General features: G+C 41.0%; 3 protein-coding genes across 5 annotated transcripts; all 3 read left to right on the top strand.

The window, feature by feature from the left end:
• Positions 1 to 247: 247 nt before the first annotated feature.
• On the top strand, positions 248 to 1,755 carry LOC137194355 (guanine nucleotide-binding protein G(I)/G(S)/G(O) subunit gamma-5-like). Its single transcript, XM_067606204.1, has 3 exons — positions 248 to 413; positions 1,096 to 1,238; positions 1,472 to 1,755. Exons 1-2 carry the CDS (start codon positions 333 to 335, stop codon positions 1,219 to 1,221), a joined length of 207 nt encoding a protein of 68 aa, XP_067462305.1. The 5' UTR covers positions 248 to 332; the 3' UTR covers positions 1,222 to 1,238; positions 1,472 to 1,755.
• Positions 1,756 to 2,951: 1,196 nt separating this feature from the next.
• On the top strand, positions 2,952 to 18,703 carry gpt (glutamic--pyruvic transaminase). Of its 3 annotated transcripts, none has more exons than XM_067606200.1 (12): positions 2,952 to 3,166; positions 7,278 to 7,464; positions 11,916 to 12,005; positions 12,204 to 12,312; positions 12,470 to 12,603; positions 13,786 to 14,029; positions 14,895 to 14,974; positions 15,066 to 15,202; positions 15,407 to 15,581; positions 16,503 to 16,658; positions 17,416 to 17,528; positions 18,088 to 18,703. In XM_067606200.1, the coding sequence occupies exons 1-12, from the start codon at positions 3,132 to 3,134 to the stop codon at positions 18,176 to 18,178; spliced, it is 1,551 nt and encodes a 516-aa protein (XP_067462301.1). In that variant the 5' UTR covers positions 2,952 to 3,131; the 3' UTR covers positions 18,179 to 18,703. The 3 variants fall into 3 exon arrangements, with proteins under 3 accessions (XP_067462301.1, XP_067462302.1, XP_067462300.1); XM_067606201.1 differs by lacking the exon at positions 2,952 to 3,166 and adding an exon at positions 6,570 to 6,718; XM_067606199.1 differs by lacking the exon at positions 2,952 to 3,166 and having other exon boundaries at positions 6,796 to 7,464.
• fuz (fuzzy planar cell polarity protein) lies at positions 3,173 to 5,338 on the top strand. Its single transcript, XM_067606202.1, has one exon. The coding sequence runs from the start codon at positions 3,406 to 3,408 to the stop codon at positions 4,720 to 4,722; it is 1,317 nt and encodes a 438-aa protein (XP_067462303.1). The 5' UTR covers positions 3,173 to 3,405; the 3' UTR covers positions 4,723 to 5,338.
• Positions 18,704 to 19,621: the final 918 nt, after the last annotated feature.

The following is a 19,621-nucleotide window of genomic DNA, read 5'->3' as shown; positions in this document are numbered from 1 at the left end:
TTGAAGTATTACCAGCTAAGTTTACTTAAAGTATTAAGGTAAAAGTACTAATTTTGCAGGAAATTAGTACTTTTTCTTAAATACTCTTAAGTTGGATTTGAAATTCAATTTATTTCTAGTAATGAAGTATTTTTACATTGTGGTATTGATACTTTTACTTGAGTAAACGATCTAAGTACTTCTATCACTGCAGATCACAGAATCTGACGGGTCACCAAATACGGCGTAACACTTCCGGAATCCGGATGTCATCATCTTTGCTTTTGTCTCAACATCGAGCCGAAGATCCCACGCACCGCCCAGCGTTCATCTTTCAGAAATACACATCGAGAATGTCGGGTGCCTCCAATATTATAGCGATGAAAAAAGTCGTACAGCAGCTCCGCTTCGAAGCGAGCATAAACAGAGTCAAGGTAATTTATGGGTTCATTGTTTTTTCTACTAAATAACGGGGGTTCATCTCGACCGTTAGCCTGGTCTGCTAGCAGCGCTAGCTGTGCCAGTGTTAGCCGCTAGTCAACAGGCAAACCAATATCAGGGCGTTGCTTGGAAAGAAGGGGAAGTATTAAACAAGTCTGGTATAACGGTACTCTAGAGATTAATTACTCAACATCTGGGAAAGAAAAGATTAAGAAGAGACCTCTACGTAGCCGTTTAGTAAAGATGACCGGGTTTGTAACCCAATGTAACCTCCTAAAAGTAATAAAACTTGTGAAAATGTAACCCAGTGAATCATATTCATTTCCAGAGGGCACAGGCCCATTTCTGATGTGGGTAATTAACATACCCATTGTTTATATACATTTGTTTCCTTTCTCCATATCTTCAACAGATGCTAACATTTTAACGCAAAGACATCTTTGACAACATACTGACTCGAAAAATAAATGTATAGCCCAGAATATCCCTATCAATAATGACAGTAGTTTCTGCAACACATTGCAATTCAGAAGCACCAGAGATCACGATCACGTATGTTCTCTCATGGGTCTTGTTCCATGTTGTAACTGAGGGAAACATTTTTTTAGGATGTCTGTTTGAGAGGCCCCTTCGGCGCCCATGTCATGGATTAAGTTTCTGGTCTTTTGTCTCCAGGTCTCCCAGGCAGCTGCAGACCTTCAACAGTTCTGCATGCAAAACGCCTTGCAAGACCCTCTGCTCACCGGTGTGTCCTCCAGCACCAACCCTTTCAGGCCGCAGAAGGTCTGCTCCTTCTTGTGAAACCACTGCATTCATTGGTGAGTCCGCCACCCACTCAGACACACACACACATTCAGAACAATTAATTGGTGTGATTTTTTTTTTTTTTCCTTTTTGAAAAGCTTTACAGAAATGTCTGAAGAGTAGCATTTTAATTGAGACCTAAGTTTTCACAAGGGTGCCTTGGTATGACTGTTAAATACATTTGACTCAGTACAGTGAAAATGAAACACAGGCAGTACTAATCCATTTTCTATCTCTGTCTCTGCAGGCCTTCATTTTGATGCTACAGGGAAAAGTTGACCTCAACACTGCTCCTCATGCCAAGCCATTATACTGCCACGGGATCTCTTTGGGTGTAGAACACATTGGAATCATGTCAGGAAGATGACCATCTATTTTCAGCCACAGTAGAAGAAAGGAGACAGTTTTATTTTTCATGGCACAGTGTGATTTTCAAGTAAATTATTGTGCCTTTTCTATTGTTCTATTTTAGTCATCACTGTTCTGGACTTTTTTGTATTTAATGAATAAAAACATTCTTTATTACTCAAATGTTTTATTGATTGGCCTTCTGTTTCCTGCAACTCATCGATTTGACAGAGTGACATGATAGATATAACTGCTTGTGAAAACCAGCTGATGGAGCTCTGTCAGAAGCATTTTCATGCAGTCAAAGATGATAACAGAAGCAGCTGATATTTAGATCATGAAATAGAAACATTTAAACAGCTTAAAAGACACAGTATTTCCTTTGTTTTGTGTTCATTGCAGCAGAAAGACTTCTTTGCTTAACTCTAGGTTCCTGGTCTGGTAAAAGGTAAAGAAGATGATACAGTTTGCTGTATTTTTGTTCATGGGACGGCATCTGCAGTAAGACGTGAGTGAATGAGAAGCGAGAGAAGGAAAGCATCAAATTCCCTCTTTGTTTCCTCCGACAGTGCTTCCCTGTTGCTTTGTGGTGGAAGAATCAGAATCAAAATAATTTCTTTGCCAAGTAGCAAGTAAGGAATTCAATGTCATCCAGATGTCAACAGAAAAAGCAATAAACATGAACATTAAAACAATCACAAACAATGTAAGAAGGGACAGTAATTTACATTTCTGTGTAGTGGGGCTGTACTATGTGCTTGCATATTGAAATGATAAAAACTGCAAAAAAGCAGAATATAAATAGTATAAGTACCAATGTAGACATAAATTTGAGTGTACATAAACTATATAGACACAGGTATAGTAACAAAAAGAGACTTTGGCACTAAAAAGACTAACGCTGAAATATATCTATTTGATTTGACAGATGTGGATGACTGAAGCTTAGCTTTAGATAAATGTTTTAATGTATTCCTGCACAGAAGGAAACTTGTGACCATTTTGGTCCCATCACTTACATTGTAAGTGCATTATAAAGGGATCTTCTAATGGCCAGTATGAACAAGAGGACTGATTATGGCAAGAAAAACCTATTTCAATGTTCATTTGGGCACCTGACTGTTGTTTTATGACAAGAAATTATGAAAGCTGTCCTTTACTTTACATATTAATCACAGGTTTGGTGGTGTAGTAAGGCATTTGTAACTGGCAGTTCAGATAAGGCACCTAATCATACATAATGATAAAACACTAGTAATCAAATAATTGTGTTGTAATACACTGAGCACTCGATATCGCAGCGCCGCCCGCTGACGTCATCAGCCGAAATCGATTGGTTCGACTCTCGCGAGAAGTGAGCAAAAGGCGATCAGAACAAAGAAAAAAAAACAAAAAACCGGTGAACAACGCTGATGATGGACACATCCATGAAATCCAGGGACTGAACCCAGGTCTGTCCGCTTATCCTGCTCTATCAGCGGTCGTAATAGTGACTCGTAACGCGGAACTGCTGCTCGACCAGCCGAATGAAACCGTTCTCCTCCCCTGCAGTTTGAAGCATGAATCATGGGACGGCGTTGCTGTGGAAACGACGGTAACTTGCTTCCTTAAATTAGCATGTTAGATACCGTTAACGTTAGCAAAAACAAGTAAACCCGTTGGTTTGTGTCACAGTAGTTGGCTGGTTAGCTTGAGTTTTCGAGTTCAGTTTGTCGATGTAATGATTGTCATTGTATAATCAACCCCATGAAAACTGAAGTGGTTCAATAATCTGCCGCGGCTGAGGAGTGAGTCTGTTGACTGTGTGTACAACAGTGAACCCAGCTCGAACCCATGATGATGCTCCAGGATGGGTCATTACAACTCCTTTGCCTCACAGCCAGCAGTGGGGTCCCTCTTTTCACAAGGGGTGCCTCCAAACAGCTCCCATTCTCGGTCATCGGCTCCCTGAACGGCGTCCACATGTTTGGAGGTGGTCAGGGAGTGGTGTTGTCCTGCTGTGAGACTGAAGGCGGCGGGAAAGTGGTGTGGAGAGTTTTCCAAGACAGTGTGATGCTCATTGCTGTGAGTGGAGGAAGTGGACAAGGTGGTGCAGGCAGCAGCAGCAGCAAAGAGGAGGAGATCCGTTTACAGCGTCTGTTGGAGAATGTGTGGAACTGCATGGTGCTGGTGCTGGGTCAGGACGAGTTGGCCAATGTGAGGAATGTGGAGCGGCTGAAGAGGGATTTGCGCTCCTGCTTCAGCCTCATTGATCAGCTGTTGGAGGATAGGCAAGAGGGCATCCTGGGTAACCTGACACACTGTGCTGACACCCTGCTGCCTCCAAACCCCGCTCTTCTTCAAGAGGCTGTGGAGGGCTTCGCACAAGCTGCAGACAGCGAGTTCGGTTGCCTCATCGTCCACGGGCGGATAGCGGCGGCCACTGAAAAGTGGTGGCGACTGGCACCGCAGGAAGTTGTGCTGCTCTCTGCTTTGATGCGGTCCCTCTCAGCCTCTGGATCAGCTTCCTGCGACTACCCAGTTTTCCTTCCTCAGGGCAGCCCCACTGTGGCTCACCGCCTGCTCCGCTTCCAGCTGCTACCAGGGGCAGATGTGTGTGTGCTGTGCGGCCCAAGCCCTTCCCTGCACAGAGCCGAGAGTGGGCTGGTGGGCCGTTTCTGGTCACCTCTGGTGGAGACCTTGAGAGACTGCTTGGCTGTCGGAGAACGCTGCTTACCTGGATCTGTATCCCTGCGTCCTGATGTGCTGGCACTTCTCCTCATCAACCGTGAAACACGACGTTCAGTGTCCTGTGTGCGGACTTCCACTATTCACCCGCTTGGTGACGCTCCTTTGCCCTCCAAGGCTCGCTGCTGGGAACTACTGAAGCTCTTCTACATCTTCAGCACTACACGCTACTTCAGCCAGGAGGAGACATTGTGTGTGTCCCCAGAGGAGAGGGTTCAGAGAGGCAACACAGAGGACTTTGTCCTTGGATTCTCCCACCAGCCACTACAATGCTATTTAGTTACAGAAGAGTGTAAAAGCTACGGACTGCAGACACCACAACACCAGCTTTTCCTGCTCATCCCGCTGTCAGTGCCGACGTTCGCACTGCGTACAGTGGCTACACAGACTCTCTCTGATATCACTGCAGCCACTGTGCTTTAATTATTTACTTAATATGATAGTACCCTGTAATGTAATTACAGTCACCTGTAATGTGTATTCACCACTGGCATTTTGATTCTATCTTTATTGATAACTGCAACCACACAGTTATTGCTGACAAAGTGATCATGGAGCAGAAATATTAGCTTCCATCCGTCCGATCTCTGTAAAAACAGTGACTTATAGACTACTGAGAAGACGTGTACAACAGAAAATTATGCCACTATTAATGGTCTGATCAGGCATTTCAGTAAACTGCTGTTCAAGAATTTAATGCTGATGAAAATATGAAAAGTGAAACTGCTTTGAGCTTGAAAGATAGTCACTGTTGCACAATTGTGTCTAACTTCACTGGCAACCTAGATTGCACTGAATCTAAAAAATGTACTAAATAGTCATGTGAAAATGTTACACTGGGATGAAGATGTGCCTGCTGTTCACTGTTATGACATTTTGAATCATGTGCCTTCAAAAAATATAAAAACACTTTGCTTTAGTTTCAATCCTAATTATAGTTCCATACTTTCTGTAGGTCTTTCTATAATTGAGAGACTTTTCACATTTTTCTTGCCACAGATTTTAATATTAAATAAATACAGTTGGTAATGAGAAGTTATATGTTTTATTATGCTTGTTCATTTTCTTGCTGTGCGACACAGACAGTGGACACAATAGTTGCAATACAGTAGGTTACTTATATCTCATATGTTCATGTTTCAGGCAATGAAAAACCCAGCAGCACAAGCCTGATTAGTGAATGTGAGGTTGCCTACAAATGTGCAAGAAACCACCTCACCATTCTGTGAATTAACACAACTATCTGTATTCCGTATCATTTAATGCAGCAGTGACTATTGACAAAATTATTTTTGACTTAAAGCCTGTAGCCCCACTTTGGGCACAGGCTGCCAACAAAGGCTCTCCAGGCATCCCGGTCCTGGGCCAATTTCTCCAGCTGTCCCCATATATGGCCAGTTCTCTTCATGTCTGCCTCCAGGTCACGGCACCAGGTGTTTTGTGGTCAGCCTGTTTTAATTACATTAGCCTAGTAGCTTCCAAATGAATCTGACTTTCACTACTCAGTGTCATACGTCCTCCAGCTGAAAGTCCGTAGTTTCTCTTGAGTCTGTTGTTCGTATTTCTATAGCAAGGGGTTCTTTTTTTTACGGGGAGAGGTTGCTGGCCACTCGTCCAGCCCTCCTTCCTTTTCAGACGGGCTTGGGACCGTCCTTGGCAGAGTTGTTGACACACACACACACGCCATTATTGAATGAATACTTCAAGTCATGATAATTGCAGTGGTAATCTCTAGAAAGGTATTTGCTCTCTCAGATTTCAGTGTGTAGTCACAAAGTTTTACTGAAAGTCACATTGAGGACTATTGACATGCCAGTAAGTAGATTATCACAGTTTATCACCAGATACTTTGCTCTCCATGCAAGGAAAGTCAGTCAGGGAACAGTTTGTATGCTGAAATTTCCTCACAGTACGATCCCAGTATAACCTGGGAAGTGTGTCAGTAGGCCTGACCTTGTTCCCCCAGTCTGACCCCACCACCAGAGCAATAGAAATACTATATATGCCTTTAAGAATATTTCAGTAATCATGATTTTTCAGCAAAACCACTCTGCAGATTTTTGTGTATGATATAGTATCTTTCAAATTATTCTGATGGCACCAGTCAACACACATTTTTTGCAAGGTAATTTGCATTAAACCTCCCTGTCCCCTCCTCTGAAGCTGGAGGAAACTTAAGTGGACCCAAGTCCAAATAGGAGGAGCATTCATAATTATTTCGTTCACAAAAAGTAGCTTCCAAAGTCTCCTCCCAAAACTGCACTCACTGGTGCTGCAGGAGTAAAGTGAGGGGGCAGTGCAGTGAGATCGGGACAAAGTTGGAAGCCGCACCTGGTTCGCTGGTTGTATCCATCTGAGTCTGTAGTGCAACGCCGTAGGCTCAGTAACCGGAGAGCCGAGCCTGACTGACAGCCTGACGGTGCGTAGGGTAACGGAGGAGAGGGGGTGGGATAAATGATGGACACGAAGCCACACAAAGGGGGCTGGCTGTAGTGTTGCCATGTGTGCAGAGTGCATACCCCAAAACTTCAGAGTGAAAAGCTTAGTCAGTGTGCGTGTGTGTATGTGTGTGTGTGGATGCATTCAGGGTCCTAGGAAGCATCCCGGGATTTTATATCTATTTTGTCGAGGCCCCATGAGCACTATCACCTGTGAAAAGTCCAAAGGTCCGATCGCTTAGTCATTTTTAGGAGTGCGGTGGCTGCTCTTGCACAACTTTCAGCTTCCACTCTTCTCGAGTGAAGCAACCGGCGTTGGTGCAGGTCGCCGAGCACCGCAGAGGCTTTTAAACTTCCCCCAAAAAAAGGGCCGCGTAACATGTCAGCCACACGGATGCAGTTGTTATCATCCAGAAACATTCGGCTTTTAAGCCGAGGGCGAAACGAGATGTTAGCCGTTAGCAGTGGAGCGCAGCGGGCCGGTGGTCCCAGGGTCCGCTCACTGACCTCTCCCCCTCTGTCCTCCTCCTCTCCCGGCAGAGCCTTGTCGAGTCTGAGCGCAACGCGACGTGGGCTCCCCAAAGAGAAAATGTCCGAGAATGGAGTGGCATCCCGGGCCAAGGTGTTGACCATTGACACCATGAACCCCACGGTGAAGAAGGTGGAGTATGCCGTACGGGGGCCCATCGTGCAGCGGGCTGTGGAGCTGGAGAGGGAGCTCTCAGAGGTTTGTACCGCAGGCCATTTGATCACAAACTATGTGCCATCTCTCTGTCCTCTGTGGAATGTGTATCTGCTCTGTGATAGACACACTTCTCATCTGCGCATTTAAAAATGATTTTTGTGTAGTTCACATTCTCTCTTTTCAGGGACTCTGCGACTATGGACAGAAAAAAAGCTGTACTTTTTGTATTTTTCAGTTTACTCAGCAAATTTTAAATAAAAAAAATGACTAAACTACAATTTAGTACTCTAACAAGATGAAACTTAACAGCAGTTTTCTGTTTTTCTGTTCTGTTTTAAATAAAAGACTGGGGAATTGGTACTTATATCTGTCCAAACTTGCTATAATATATTTGACTCTCTGGCAACTTAAAATTTTAATTGGTCTTGAAATTTTTTATGACAAGGTGCATGTATGATAAATGCTTGTGTTTTTGGCTTCCTGGTTATGTACTTATTATTACCATCTAAACATTATCCCAACAGGGCAGGGAAGAAGCCTGGAAAGTGATAACACAAAGTCCATCAGTTAATTAGTAATTCCTGAGGCTGATAATTATCAGATAATTTGTAGACCGGTATGATCCTGATAATGTGTCATACCATCAAATTTCATCGACTGGTTTCTGTTCTGCAATGTTAATCTCTAACTCCTGTTTTTTAAGCCACTCATCGTTTTTTTTCTGCTGTTTCACCTCCCCCACCCCCCGTCTGCTTCTTAACCACAGTTGCTTATAGAGATCCTAAGAGGAAGGTGAAAGTCCACAGTTTAAACCAGAGACAGTTTGTTTTTCTCTGTCCTGTTTATGTGTCTCACCGTGTGACCTACTTGTCATGTACATATCTGTTACCTCACTTTACCTCCGACAGTTCCCACCGTCAGAAATATCCAGCTTGGCTGATCTCACCGCCACTGCACCATTTAATTTTAACAGCTTAGACAAGCATCTTTGTAGTTAATGAGTGTCTCAAAAGTCTAGTAATCAGTAGGAATATCTATTATATAATAATAGATATTATTTAATAGATATTAACTTTTAATCCATACTAGAAATTTCTTTTGTTTTTAATCCACAATGTTATATGTCCTTTTTATCTTATTGGCACTATGAATACAGACCATTTGTTCGTTTCTAGCTTCTTAAAAGCACTGTTCATCCCGTCCTTTTACACTTTTTATGGTGATGTGGCAACCAGCTGTTAGTGTGCAGAGTGCAGTCTGGTGTGAAAACTGTCCTCTCTTGAGTGCTTTGCTCAGGAAGGGATGAGTATGTGAACAGGTTCTTGCACAGGTGAAAGGTACAGCAACATGGACCAGCAGGGATTGTAATGACTATAATGAAGTGGTGACCTTTTAACCAGATGGCTCACTGGAACCAAAGATTTTCTCTTCTGTTTGCTCTGACCGATGCTTATCTGCAGCTGATCCCCTCACTCCAAGGGATATTTAATTTCTTCTCAGCTGTACAATAGTTTGATCAGGCGTTATCGAAACTATATCCAGATGTTCAAAAAGCAGATGGAATTGCAGCTCAGGCAAGATATTGAGGGATGGGAGCATTTTCATACCGTATACAATCACTAATGAACTCTTCATTAACAGTTCTATCCAGGACAGGGGAAGTGCTGTGATTTCTTTGTTCACTAACTGCATACTGTACCACTGCCAGTCTTTTCAATAGTACAACTGCCTGCCAGAAGGCAGAAATGTACCCCAAGTAATCAAATGCAGTCCTCCCAGCTTACTCAATAGTTTTTAGAAAAACATAACTGTGCTTCTGAAGACTTTCAACTGTTGCTCTGAGCACTATCAAAACACACTCCCCTTCATTTTACTAGCACTCCCTTTTCCAACTTTGGTTTAAGGTTTGGATGGTGTTTGATTACTTTGGGAAACAGGTCACAGAGGTATTCTTGCTTTTTTCAGTGAATTAAACACCATGAATACACACTGTGATCCCCCTACTCCTGTTTCCTACACACCTTGTTTTTGTGAACTGAACTCTTTGCTTTTCATTTACGGTACAATTATTTCCTTGTTCTCATTTTTCCCCCTAATACTAAAGATGTGTTAGTTGTTGAAGGCAACAGGGAATAGAAACAAGACACACTTTGAGCCAACTTACTGCACCAGTTAGCAAGTGCACAGATAAAAGCTGCACATGCAGTTATTACATTGTGGTCTTTGTTTTGTCCTAATGAGCAGCTCGCTGATAGTGAATGGGGACCTTTTTGAAATGTTTTCTAAAACCCGAACAGTCGCTATGGGGACAGACATACAAAGCAGTTTTTTTGTCAAAGTCTTTAAACGTATTCTGCCAGAAAGAAAGGCAATATGCAAACCTCCAGAAATGTTTCCCATGAGTTTGCATCTCACATGCATTGATCTGAGAAGTAAACAGAGCACAACTGAAATTAAGAAACCAATGAAACTTGAGTAACACGCAGTCAAATTATGCAAAGTGAACTCTCTTATCTTAGTTTATTATCTGAGCCTAATACTTTATACAGCTTTACATGGGCGTTTGGTGTATTACACCATTAATGAAATATTTCCTTTGTAAAGTCTTGGCAGAAGAAAAGAAGTTCTGCTGGGACTTCAGCATTATTTGCTGGACTGTTTTATCAGCGACGAAGGACAAAAACCACAGACTCTTTGATTTGGTTCTCAGGAGCAGAGGTCAGTTTGTTTCTAAAAGGTCCCATCACAAATGGGCGTGATGGTCCCATTGACCTAGGGGTGTTATTTGCCCTGTGTATTTTTATTGGCCCAGACTGAGAGACGCCTCTACTCTGTGACCAATGAGAGAGCAGGAGACTCCAGTTTCCTAAAATCTGAGTGGGATTGGACAAATCAAACAACGGGCTCAGTTGAATTCCGCAGGGTGATGGTGTGAGGCTCCATTTGCGGCTTCTCTGCACTGTTTTGGTTTCCACAGGGTGATGGTGTGACACTCCATTTGTGGCGTCTCTGCAATGTCACGCTGTTCCAAACATCTGGTGTTAACAGCGTGTATGTGCTCGTGCTTGTCTTTGTGCACGTGTCTTTGTGCCTTTTTGTCCTCTGTGGTCTCAGCTGTGCAAGAGATTATCTTTCACAAACTTTATATTATTGGCCTGGAAACCAGTAATATACGTATATTAATATAGTAGTATATTATATATATATATATGTACAGTATATGTTTATATATATATATATCTATATACACACAGTATACCTTTTATTTTGGTAATAAATTCTCCTAATTATTTTTAGACATTCAGTTTATTGCTGCTTTGCTGTCCTCAAGCCAGATCTTACACGTGTACACTGGCGAGGTTAAACGCTGCTGTGTAATGTATGTCTTAGTGTTTATGTGTCAGAGGGTTAATGGTATCACTGTGATAAGGTAGTTTGCATAGGTTGAAACTTTGTTCCCATGTTTGCACATATTATCTGCACATACATCGAGGCCGTTTCAAATACCTAATGGTTTCTGCGTCTGGTGCAGTGCTGCATTGTAACCTCCCTAATAAACAATTTTAAACACTCATTTCTTTCAGTAAAGAAATGTACTGCACTTTATAATGTGAGCAGCAGTGTGTGTGACAGAGAAAAAAACAATAATGTAGCTGATAGAGGGAACAGCTGATAGCTTGCATGGCTTTCCTGAATAATGCTGAAACAGAATTTAGTCACTTCTGGAGTTCATGTTGTTACCTAGAAGATCTTATTTATTAGAAACCTCTAAATTAAAGGTGCCCTTTGGAGTTGTTTTGATAAACAATCAGAATTCTGTTTCTTGCCAAAACACATTGTATGTATGAATTTTGATAAATGTGTTGAATGAATTTCCGTCCTCATAAAACATTTACTAAGATATTTTAATCTGTGGATAAACCCGTCCATCTGACACGTTGTTTGAAGCATTTAGTCCTATTAGTCCAAATTTTCATCCAGAACAGTTGGGACAGGCCACAAGCTACTTGATGGACAGTATAGGAAGTAGTGGACTGAGCATTGTAGCCTGGTGAATATTTCTATTTCCACCACTTCTATACATGTTCCCACAGCAGGAAAGTCAGTTCAGTACAACCAACAGCCAATATAATCCATCCCTGCAAGCAGTTTTGAATAAACAACTGAACCCGCGGTGCACCGTGCAGCTGCTGAGCTTTCAACCTCTTGTGACTTAAATATTCATGGAAAAGTTATGTATGTGTTTAAGCCTGTGTGAAGTTGCGGTGTCAAGGTTGTTTAGGTGCAGTGTGGGGTGGTATCAGTTCTCAGCCAACCCCATTCTCTTTGGTGATCATGTTTTTTTTATTTCATTTCCCCATTTATTTGCTGAAGGTATAGGAACATAACACACAATTATGTAACAGCTCTTGCAATGTGTCTTTTGTTAACACTCATTTCCTTTTTTTTTTAGATCTATAACCACCCCTTTATGTTGTGTTTATGCCCTGCAGGGAATGAAGAAGCCCTTTGCTGAGGTCATAAAGGCCAATATTGGGGACGCCCATGCTATGGGCCAGCAGCCAATCACTTTCTTCAGACAGGTCTGTTCCTAAACCCTTCCCCCAACCTCTCATCTAAATATATCACTTCCCCTTTGACTTCTGTGTCTATTAATCTGATTTCTTCCTCCTTAAATAAATCAGTGTTGATCAGTTTTTTGAGTCTTACTCCAGAATCCGAGCAGGATTTTGCATCATCTCCCATCTATTCGTTATACTCACACCTCTCTTTGTTTCAAGGTCTTGGCCCTCTGCTCCTACCCTGAGCTGCTGAATGACAGCACATTCCCAGAGGATGCTAAAAGTAGAGCACGTCGCATTCTGCAGTCCTGTGGAGGGAACAGTATGGGTGTGTTGGTTTTCTGTGCAAGCACAATAAGCTTTATGTAACTGCAGGCGCTTATTACCACCTTTAGTCTCTTTATACACTCCTGGTGTTGCTTTGCTGTGTTAAAGCCTCAAGTTGTCATAGCAACTTCTATTGTCTCAATATGAATCTCCCTCAGGTGCCTACAGTGCCAGTCAGGGCATAGACTCTGTGCGTCAGGATGTGGCCCGCTACGTTGAGCGAAGGGATGGAGGTGTGCCCTGTGACCCAGACAACATTTACCTCACAACAGGGGCCAGCGATGGCATTGTGGTACAAAACACCTCAGATTTTGACTTTGTGACTCTGTTGTACCTTTAGTCAGTTATGTTTGTTTTCCCCAAAAGAAAATCTAATCACAAAACACTGCAGTTGTATGTCTTGATCAGTTTGAACTAAATTTCTTTACAACATTGAACTGACAAAACAGGTGTATTTTCAACTGACGCCTTCATCAGAGCATTTGTGACATCAGTGACCTCCCTTTTTAGCCATGTTAGCAGTATGGCTCCAGGGATGGCAATGTCAGTCTGTTGACCCACCGGTTTGGCTGAGACGGAAATATCTCTACACCTCTTGGATGTCTTGCCGTGAAAATATTGTACAGACATCCATAGTGCCCAGGGGATGAATCCTAATGACTTTGGTGATTCCCTTACTTTTCCTCCAGCGTCACCATAATGTTCACATTTGTGGCTTTTAGCTAAATGTCTCAACAACTATTCGATGTATTTCCATGAAATTTTGTACAGATATTCATGTCCTCCTCAGGATGAAATTATATTAACTCTAGTGATCCCCTAACTTTTCACCAAGGGCCACCATCAGTTCAAATTTTTAATTTGTCCACTAGTTTGGTGCATGAACAACAAAACTGACATTTCCATCACACTCAGCTGTGCTTTGTGTTCAGTGAATATGGTAAACATTACACCCGCTGAACACCACAATGGTAGCATTGTCATTGTGATTATGTTGGTATGCTATTTTTAGCATTTAGCTCAAAGCACCACTGTGTCTAATACAGCCTCACAGAGCCTCTAGCGTTGCTGTAGACTGTCAGTCTTGTTAAAGAACTCATCATACAAGCAGCAACCAGAAGGAAAACAAATATGCATTTGAGAGCAAAAAACAAGATGTACCAGTGTTCAAGATAAGAAAAGTGTTGCAATTAAAAAAGAACTCACTGTATGCTCTGATGAAGCCTTCAGGCCAAAGTAGCAAGGCAGAGCACCAGACTGAAATTCAGTGCAGGAAAGGTGCACCTATTTCCTTTTCCTATTTTTTACTCATGTTTCTATGTAGATAAATTGGCGTGTGGGCAAAACTACTCTATATATATGAGTCTAAAATGTCATCCCATACATGCTAGTAACACTGCTGAATTCACTTGTTTTCTCAAGTCACTGTTCTCATCTCAAATATCTTTTTTTGACCTCCCCTCTGCCTTCTTAGACCATGCTGAAGCTGCTGGTGTGTGGCGAGGGTGCAACCCGTTCCGGCGTCATGATCTCCATACCTCAGTATCCCCTGTACTCGGCTGCGCTGGCTGAACTGGGTGCTGTGCAGATCAACTATTACCTTAATGAGGAAAAGTGCTGGAGTCTGGACATCAGCGAGCTGCAGCGTGCTCTGGATGAGGCCCGACGCCACTGCAACCCCCGAGCCCTGTGCATCATCAACCCTGGAAACCCCACCGGTAAATCACCCTTGGTCAAAATTAACACTGCTGTGATGTTTTACAACAGTAATAATTGCCTTTTAATAAAGATTAGTTTCCTTCAGCACTCTAGATAATCAAGTAGTGTTACTTATAGGGAATAGACAAAAAGAGTGTAAAAAAGGATTTTCATTTTTATGTGACCAAAAGGTTGAAGGTCTCAAATTAGGTTTTAGGTCTGTTTACAATATTTCATATATGAATCCTTCATTTTCCTGATGGTTCATTTGGGCATGTGACTTCTTGTCATTCCAATTTATATTTGGAATATGTTGTAATGATTTTTGATACTGTTCCCATTGATGTATCAAATAATTTAGCATTTGAGTCTCAAAGTTCATTCTTGACCTTAAAAACAGTAGTTTTCAGCTGCATCACGTGGTTTTCCTCAGTGGTCAGGTTTGTTCAATTGTCTGGGGTGTTGGAGACAGCTCACAACCTAACAATGTGAACTTTTTCCGTGACAACTGAACAAACTCCATTTGCTGAGGAAGACGGCAAGATGTTGTTGAAAATCCCCAGAAAAAAATGTGGGTGTGAACCTTGAAACTTGTTTTTGTTATTTTTGTCCCAGATGATTTGGCCTCTTTGGAACTCTGTGTTTATCCCAAGACTTGCATATTTTAAAGGGGAGTAGGCACTTTGACCAAGATACCATGAAATTAAGTTACTTGGTATTAAATCCTTTCTGCATGAGGACTATACATTATTTTGTCTTCCCCTTTGTTGTAGTTGTGTAACCAAAAATTTCATGCACTGCTCAGAGAATAGTCACTAGATGGCAGCAAAACGACATAACCATTTGAAACCTTTTGCCCATAATGAGCCTCCTTCTCCTCCACAGGTCAGGTTCAGAGCAGACAGTGCATCGAGGATGTAATCCGATTTGCAGCAAAGGAACGTCTCTTCCTCATGGCTGATGAGGTAATGTCCCAGCATCTCTTTTAACATCTACCTGCTTTATTGTATTCGGTACCCCAATTATATCTGTGATTCTGTCCCTATCTTTCTTCAGGTGTACCAGGATAATGTGTATGCTGAAGGTTGCCAGTTCCACTCTTTTAAGAAGGTGCTGTTTGAGATGGGGCCAGAGTACTCGGATACAGTGGAACTGGCATCCTTCCACTCCACCTCAAAGTGTTACATGGGAGAGTGAGTCATCTTATAAGTCTGTTACATCTTGATAAAATGTTGTTGGAAATCAGTTCTTCATAGTTGTTTATAAGTCATTGTAAGAAGAATTCATCTTTCAAGTAGCTTTCTATAATGATCTCTTCATTGGCAAAGCTTTTGATTTGCAAATCTCAACTCAAACACTAAAGAAAACATCTGTCAATATTTTCGTTGCCGTCTCAGGTGCGGCTTCCGTGGAGGCTACATGGAGATTATCAACATGGATGATGAGGTGAAGGCCCAGCTGACCAAGCTGGTGTCAGTCCGCCTGTGTCCGCCTGTTCCTGGACAGGCTCTGATGGATCTGGTGGTCAACCCTCCGCAGCCTGGCGAGCCCTCGTACAACAACTTCATCAAGGTACACAGTTCACATTCTCCTACCCTCATTATTCACAGCAGGATGGGACAAGTAATCAATACAGTAATGTATTGCAACATGATCTCCTGTCATATGTTTTCAATACACTGACACCCACATCATCACAATTTCTCTTACAATATGTGTATAGTTAATTGCTGTGGATAACGGATTTTAGCTAGCAATTTGTTTTATGTTATAATTTGCTAATTTGAGTTTAAAACTTATTTTAAACAGATGAAAATGATTTCAATTAATATGTCACTATCTTTCCTTGTCTTGAAACATATTGTATAAACCGTGAAGCTGTTTTGCTTTTTGACAATTCAGACTTTTGAAAAATGTATTGTTGTTGTCTTCATTGTGTATAAATGTCTGAAACTGAAAGCATTTTTCATTCATGAGTAGTGAATCATGACCTCTTGTAGGTGTGACATTGTCTTGTGTGTAAAAAGAGTCTTTGTTTACCCCATGTAATTCATATAATCAGCCATTCATCCACCTCATGTCGCTCACAGAAGTCTGGAAAAATTCAAGCAGAAAACCCTGTTAGAAAAGGCCAGAAACAAAGAGGGCCATTGTTTCATTTCCAATTAATAAAATCAGGCAGGAGACAACTTAATTGTATTGAAACACAACACTAAGTAGAGTTCCTATTTCCAGAAGTGGTCATTTTCAAACCTTTACCTCAAGACTTCTAAAAATCTCAGTGTTTATTCTCCAGACCTCCTTGAGTTTGACAAAACAAGGAATTGCTAACATGAGACAAATTACTCTGTCATGGTCAAAGCACCTGAGATCGCTGGCGTCACAAATGTTTCCAGTATTTACTGATTCTTGTAACATCTCTCTTTGCTTCACTTTTTTTTTTCTCTGCCCCTCTCTATTCTGTATTTTCTTCTCTTCCTCTCTCATATCCAGGAGCGCACAGCCACTCTAAGTGCCTTAGCAGAGAAGGCCACACTTACAGAGCAGGTTCTAAATACGGTTCCTGGCATCAGCTGCAATCCTGTGCAGGGCGCCATGTACTCCTTCCCTCGCATAACCATCCCTGAAAAGGCCATCAAAGAGGCCACGGTCAGTCCTTAACCTATTCCTGTAAATGTTTTGTAATGATTCAAGTTTCAGTGTATTGTCCTTTCAAGGAAATTACATTGATCAAGAGAAAAAAGAGAGGAAAATAATACATGATGTAGGTATACAAGATGTTTTTCTTAAGACTCTCACACAAATCATTATGTCCTCTGATTATTTCTCTTTTATTTCTTTTCATGGCCTTAACAGCCCTTATTCCCCCCAAACTCTCATGTTATAAATTAAATACTCATGGAAACATCTAATACACTACACCAAACTGGATTGAATAACTCTTTATCCAGATTCAGTGCACTGTGCATCCACCACCTTGTTTGCTAAAGGGAACAAATGATTTCCAATAGCTTGTGTTTCAATTCTGTCCCAAGGTTGACTGCTCAGTTGGAATTTCAGGGAGGGTAGATGAGCCGAGCCACAGAGAATCTGATTAGCCTTACAGAGGATAAGGTCAGAGTAAAGCTGACCTAACGACACCTGATCAATCCCAGTGACTCTGCTTGCCATTGTGATTACACAGTCACAGTGTTACTTTGTCTTGGGCTGTGCAAAAACACCACAATACACACACTCAGTCAAAAGACAGAGCTTCTTCAGCAACACATTACCATTAGCACTTTAAACGGAGATGTTGTGCAGTCCTAAATTCTGAAGCAGCTGAATTCCAAATATACTTGAAATTGTCCCATATTACCAGAATATCAAGCTTCAACATTGTAATGTTTATTTTCTTCTCTGATAGGAAAAAGGTCAGCAACCAGATATGTTTTACTGCATGAAGATGCTGGAGGAGACTGGCATCTGCCTCGTACCTGGAAGCGGCTTTGGCCAGAGGGATGGAAGCTACCACTTCAGGTACTGAACACTTCCAGGACTGCAACTAAATATTTTTTTAGATTATTCATTATTCTGCCGATTATCTTCTCAATTAATTAATCGTTTGTTTTATGAAACTAAAGAAAATAGTGAAAACCAACAGTCCACAATCCAAAGATATTAAATTTACTATAATGTTAGACAGGGAAAGAACCATTTGCTTTGCTTTTTTTTTGACATTTAAGAAGCTGAAGCCATCAAATTTTTGTCACATTTGCTTGGAAAATATTAAATGATAACTTGAGTATTAAAATGGTAGCAAACTAATTTGGCCAAAACTTCCTTTTATATTTACTCCTTTGTTTGAAAAATACATTTAAATTTGAGCATTAATTGTAAGTGTTTTCAACTGGCTGCTTGAAAAAAGTTTGTGCTGAGGTTCAAGGAAGAGAGAGATCGTCTTTTTTTAACACATTTTCTCCTGGCACACTCTCTCTAGTTATTAAATTACCCCTTTTAATGATTCTTAGGTGATTCGTCAAAGTCCATAAAAATAAGAGTTAATTTTTGTCTTTCTTTTGTTCCCCTACACACCCAGAATGACCATCTTGCCACCGACAGACAAGCTGAAGATCCTGCTGAACAAAGTGAAGGAGTTCCATCAGAAATTCACTCAGCAATATTCCTAAATTTCCACATCTGTTATCCCACCAACCACCAAAAAAAAAGAACTCTAAATCAGAATTTATCTGTACCTAATAAGTGCCTTCACTACTCGGCTCTGGTCGGCTCTGGTGGTCTCTGTGATGACACACTTTAGCCTTTTCTCAACTTTCTCATTTGGGCATTTACGGACTGTATATAAGTCACTGGTGTTGGAAAACAAAACAAAACTGGAGATGAAGAAATGAATTGAGAGATGTGTCAGTTTGCTATGACAAAGACTTCATCTTCTTGTTTCAGCTTTGAAGGATGTATGTACTCTATACTGTAGCTGTGTATTTTTAAGAATGAGAGGTAGCTCATCTGTGTGTATGCCAAACTAAAAAAAAAAATAGGCTTCAACTGGAGAAAAGGTAATGCTGCTTGAAATGGTGATAAAATAGTTGAAATATTCCATTCCTACCTACTTGACAGGGAAAATATGCCGAAAAGTCCCATTTGTATGATTCAGAAATGGTTTTGTAAAACCAAAATAAATGTGATTCTAAAGATTATGTCTTATTATTTTGAGTTTTCATATGTCTGTAGAGTTTACAGTAAGATAAATAGGTAATTTTCCTTTGATTGTGAACATTTATGGAAGACTGTTAGGGCACTGTGGGTCTTTATACCGCATGCTTCCTCTGAGCCTGTTGAGTGAAGGTGTTATGAGACCAAATGTCATAAATGTAGTAAAGTATTCTTATTATTAATCTTATTTTCTTTTTTGGAGGGATATTTGAAAAGAAATTTAGTTTATATTGGATATTTTGACCATTTTTTGCTTCAGTTTTCATTCCAAGTCAAACATTGACTTGCAGTGGTTAGTCAGTTTCAATCTGTGTGTTTATACACTAAGCATGAAGGACAATGTTCACTCTTAAAATATTACTTATCAAAGGTAGCAAACACTGAGACTATGTAATGTTTAAAAGAAAGCAATAAAACACACCATTGGTCAATTCAGTACACTCAGGGGTTTTACAGTCTTATTTGGTCTGATATGCCTAGCAGTTTATGGTGGCTAATGTTAGCTAGTGTTAGCAAAGTTTTGATAGATATCACTAGGTCACTTCAGTGACTTTTCTCTACTTGTGCTAGTGTTACACTACTTTTTAGCTTGTCACAGAGAAAACATTCAATGGTTTTATCACAAAAGTAAATAACATACAACACCTGTAGCCAGTAGTTAATGTTTCACATGTTTGTCGCATGCTTGACCTATTTCATTTCCTGTTAGCCTAATAAAAATGTCGTAAAATATGCAATAATTAATTTGTTTGTCCACTTTGTGGCAGCATAAAACTCTGCATTGACATTACCTTATGAAGTAGTTGTGGCAAATTAGCAAACAATTGTATTTACACACCCACAGAGCAACATTAGCATTCATTTGAGTCATGTTTTTGGCCAACTGGTGAATCTAGGTT

The sequence above is a fragment of the Thunnus thynnus genome, chromosome 12, assembly GCF_963924715.1.
Source record: "Thunnus thynnus chromosome 12, fThuThy2.1, whole genome shotgun sequence".
Lineage (NCBI taxonomy): Eukaryota > Metazoa > Chordata > Actinopteri > Scombriformes > Scombridae > Thunnus > Thunnus thynnus.
This window is presented reverse-complemented; position numbering and strand designations above follow the sequence as displayed.

What these genes read in the sequence shown, in the direction of transcription:
- LOC137194355 (XM_067606204.1), top strand. Translation starts at nt 333, where the DNA reads ATGTCGGGTGCCTCCAATATTATAGCGATGAAAAAAGTCGTACAGCAG. An exon ending in CGAGCATAAACAGAGTCAAG is followed by an intron (nt 414 to 1,095) that starts GTAATTTATGGG and finishes TTTTGTCTCCAG; the next exon opens with GTCTCCCAGGCAGCTGCAGA.
- fuz (XM_067606202.1), top strand. Translation starts at nt 3,406, where the DNA reads ATGATGATGCTCCAGGATGGGTCATTACAACTCCTTTGCCTCACAGCC.
- gpt (XM_067606199.1), top strand. Translation starts at nt 7,117, where the DNA reads ATGTCAGCCACACGGATGCAGTTGTTATCATCCAGAAACATTCGGCTT. An exon ending in TCAAAGTGTTACATGGGAGA is followed by an intron (nt 15,203 to 15,406) that starts GTGAGTCATCTT and finishes TTGCCGTCTCAG; the next exon opens with GTGCGGCTTCCGTGGAGGCT. An exon ending in AGGCCATCAAAGAGGCCACG is followed by an intron (nt 16,659 to 17,415) that starts GTCAGTCCTTAA and finishes CTTCTCTGATAG; the next exon opens with GAAAAAGGTCAGCAACCAGA.